At 43.4% G+C, this 4,130-nt stretch overlaps 1 protein-coding gene across 1 annotated transcript in view; it reads left to right on the forward strand.

The window, feature by feature from the left end:
* RNF144B (ring finger protein 144B) overlaps window positions 1-4,130 on the forward strand; it is an 87,590-nt gene that overhangs the window by 73,576 nt on the left and 9,884 nt on the right. The window contains exon 5 of the mRNA XM_010848817.1: window positions 2,468-2,672. Within this exon, the coding sequence (XP_010847119.1) occupies window positions 2,468-2,672 (205 nt within the window). The remainder of the gene's footprint in view (window positions 1-2,467; window positions 2,673-4,130) is intronic.

Raw genomic sequence — 4,130 nt, forward strand, 5'->3', positions numbered from 1 at the left:
AATCACCATCTGCAGTGATTTTTGGAGCCCAGAAAAATAAAGTCGCCACTGTTTCCACTGTTTCCCCCATCTATTTGCCATGAAGTGATGGGACCAGATGCCATGATCTTAGTTTTCTGAATGTTGAGCTTTAAGCCAATTTTTTCACTCTCCTCTTTCACTTTCATCAAGAGGCTCTTTAGTTCTTCACTTTCTGCCATAAGGGTGGTGTCATCTGCATATCTGAGGTTGTTGATATTTCTCCCGGCAATCTTGATTCCAGCTTGTGCTTCCTCCAGCCCAGCGTTTCTCATGATGTACTGTGCATATAAGTTAAATAATCAGGGTGACAATATACAGCCTTGACATACTCTTTTTCCTCTTTGGAACCAATTTGTTGTTCCATGTCAAGTTCTAACTAGGGATGCTCTAAACTTTATGAAAGTGAAAGTATTAGTCACTCAGTTGTGTTCGACTCTTGGTGATCCCATGGACTGTAGCCCACCACGCTCCTCTGTCCATGGAATTCTCCAGGCAAGAATACTGGAGTGGGTAGCCATTTCTCCTCCAGGGGATCTTTGCAACCCAGGGATCTAACCTGGGTCTCCTGCATCGCAGGCAGTCTTTACTGTCTGAGTCACCAGGGAAGCCTCGTAAACTTTTAATATGTCTTAATTTTCCTTTCCTTTCCCTCCTTTGTTATCAAACTTTTGAAAGACCTGTGATTTAGAATGGTAAGTAGATATTTAATGTGGGAATCCTTAGTGCTAAGTTACATATCAGACTTCATTTCTTTGGGCTTTGTGTTTGTGAAGCAGTGAAGAGTTTGGAGAAAAAAAATACAAATGACGTGGAAATCAAAGTTCAAGATCTTGGAGCCATATATGTATCAGTATCCCCTTGACTTTCTGATCAGCCTGTCCCCAAATTTTAGGGATCTTAGAGGGGTTCATCCCTCTTAGAGTCTGAAGATGTGTTAATCTTAGGGTTCTTCTTTTTTCTGATTTCACCTGACTCATCATTCTCTAACTCCTGCCCTCCAGAATTATTGGATAAGAAGATATGTTTAAGGATGTTCTTTTTGAATGAAAACCTGTAATAAGCATAGGTCCAATTGTTGCATTTTCTGGAGGAAATATTATTGGAGACAGTGTTTCCTAGAGGATTTCAGTCTTTTTCCCTCCATACTGAATTTGTAAGACTATTACCTTAAACATTAAGCTCCTACTTAATACCTTCATTTCATTTTTGCACCACTCTTTGGATTTGTTTGCGTTCCACATGGAAATTCCAAGAATCACAAGCCTTAAGTGATTTGAAACTAGAATCCCACCAGTTCAAAATTTGCAAAATGCGTTAGTTCAGAGAAAAACGGGCTCCTCTGCTTCTTACATCATTTTCCACATGATATTTTCCACCAAAAGTTTATGTTATGTGACAAGAATATGGACTGTTATTGACTGGAAAATGGAAGGTGGAACAAGATTTGTAAACACTCACACAGGAAGACAGTTGTCCACCCACAAACCTTACTTTCTTTTCAGCATGCCACATGAGTCTAGCCAGTGTAGTGTGTGATGGTCATTTTATGGCCTGTGAAGTCCCTACCCTCTGTTTCTAGAATGTGTGGATCTTTTACAACCTGTACAACCTCAGTAGCACATTCCTAGGGTAGCAGAATATCCACATTGACAGCTCATCTGCCTTCTTGGCTGAGCCACACTAGACACTGTTTCATCACTACACTGTTTGTTTCTTCTTTAATTTCTCTCTGAACAACAGAAGAAGCCTCACTATCTCTCAGTGCCTGAAAGGACAAAATCTTTTATGAACTTTTTTTCTTTTGCTTTTGTTGGTTCCTCATGTCCTTATTTTTCTCCAAGACAGTACCCAAAATAATTGAAGAAGAGACTTGAGATATTTGCCTGTTTAGAGTGCTGAACTGTTAGAAATATTCCAAAAAAGTTGTGTATTTTGATTACTGAGAAGGCTCCTTCTCTTGCTCAAAAGGGCAATGATGACCTATTCCATGAGCACCTACTTTGAGAAGTAGGGCAGGGCTGGCTGACCTAGCTCCACTGTGCAGGTCTGGATCCACTCTAAACTTTAAATATGGTGCTTAGTCACTCAGTCGTGTCTGACTCTTCGAGACCCCATGGACTGAGGCCTACCAGACTCCTCTGTCCATGGGATTTTTTTCAGGCAAGAATACTAGAGTAGATTGCCATTTCCTCCTCCAAACTTTAAATGTAATATGTCCTAATTTTCCCTTTCTTTCCCTCCTTTATCATCACACTTTTAAACGACCTGTGATGTAGAATGGTACTGGATCCACTGTGAAGACCTCTGATAGAAATCATTGCCCTTGTTGGTACTGAGCATCTATGAATGTTGACCCATAAAAAAGAATAAACAGAAGGCAGAAAGGAAAGCTCAGGCTTGGATGGAAGATAGATAGACCGTTGTGTTTTCTTTCTTTCCTCTTTAGAAGTCCACCTGGACCCCTGCAGAACGTGGTGTCCCGTGGCAGACTGTCAGACAGTGTGCCCCGTCGCAACAAGTGACCCAGGACAGCCCGTGCTGGTGGAGTGCCCTTCCTGCCACCTGAAGTTCTGCTCGTGCTGCAAGGATGCTTGGCATGCAGAAGTCTCCTGCAGGGACAGTCAGCCCAGCATCCTGCCAACAGAGCATGGGTAAGGAAGGAAACTTGATCTTTGGGATCATTCACCCGTGTTCTTAGAAATCTGTTGCTTGGAGAAAGAGCCATATTGTGATGAAATGTCTAGGTGAGTTCTTTACCTGCAAGGCTTTCCTGAGAAGTATCTCAGAATGGGTATGTTATTAACTAAGAATCACCAAATCAGCAGGTCTAAATGGATTTTAGTTAATTACCCTCGAATAACTTTCCAGGTACGCTAGAGGTAGTCTTAGGAGAAGGCAATGGCACCCCACTCCAGTACTCTTGCCTGGAAAATCCCAGGAGCGGAGGAGCCTGGTAGGTCGCAGTCCATGGGGTCACTAAGAGTCGGACACGACTGAGCGACTTCACTTTCACCTTTCACTTTCATGCATTGGAGAAGGAAATGGCAACCCACTCCAGTGTTCTTGACTGGAGAATCCCAGGGACGGGGCAGCCTGGTGGGCTGCCGTCTATGGGGTCGCACAGAGTTGGACACGACTGAAGCGACTTAGCAGCAGCAGCAGAGGTAGTCTCTCTGAGTTTTGATTTCTCTTTAGGTAGGAGGCTGTGGTCCTCTGGTTCTCTGTATGTAGGAAGTCATAGCTTTTGTCCACAGCCATTTGCTTAGGTACCATGACTGCCTACAATTGACACACATCATTCTTGCTTGTGAAGAGGTGCGGAAATGATTTTCTTAGCTGACTCAATTGCCGGTGCGTGGGGTGTGCCAGTCATATTAAAAGAAACAGCAATAGAAACAACAGCCCTTCAGGGTAGTATGCTGCTAAAATTCATGCTTACTAGAGGAAAAGAACTTATCTTTTGATATTTTATGCTCTGAAAAAAAACAATAATGAGGTTGAGAATTTGCTATGATGAGAAGCAATTCACTCTGTACCATGCAGGACAGAGGGTATTTATGGCAGCGGCAGGGCCCAGAGTGAGCGAACTTTATGTTTGATCCCTGATTTGCTTGAGGCTACGGCTGTTTTGCATCAGCAAGAACAGAAATAACAGTGTTGGCTAGTTGGCTCAATCACTCTGCATCCTTGAAGTATGGAGGGCCATTCTCCAGGAACAGAAATGCTACTTGGTGTGATGCTGTGCTTAAGTTGCCGACCAAATACATCAAGAGGAGAAAAAGAGCTAGCACATGTGGCAGGCATGTGCCCACTTAACCAGTACCAGGCACATTTTCACTGCCACCCAGCAAGGTCTCCAGGAATCACAGGACAATGTGAAGATCCCAGAGGAGAGACAGAGTTCTGAAATTGCCTCTGGTATCTTTGTGACTTTATGCAAGTCACTCAGCCTCTATGAGTCTGAAAGTAAAAAAGTGAAAGCCACTCAGTCGTGTCCGACTCTTTGAGACCCCATGGACTATACAGTCCATGGAATTCTCCAGGCCAGAATACTGGAGTGGGTAGCTGTTCCCTTCTCCAGGGGATCTTCTCAACCCAGGGATTGAAGT

This window comes from Bison bison, unplaced genomic scaffold (assembly GCF_000754665.1).
Source record: "Bison bison bison isolate TAMUID 2011002044 unplaced genomic scaffold, Bison_UMD1.0 scf7180017864274, whole genome shotgun sequence".
In the NCBI taxonomy this organism is placed as follows: Eukaryota; Metazoa; Chordata; class Mammalia; order Artiodactyla; family Bovidae; genus Bison; species Bison bison.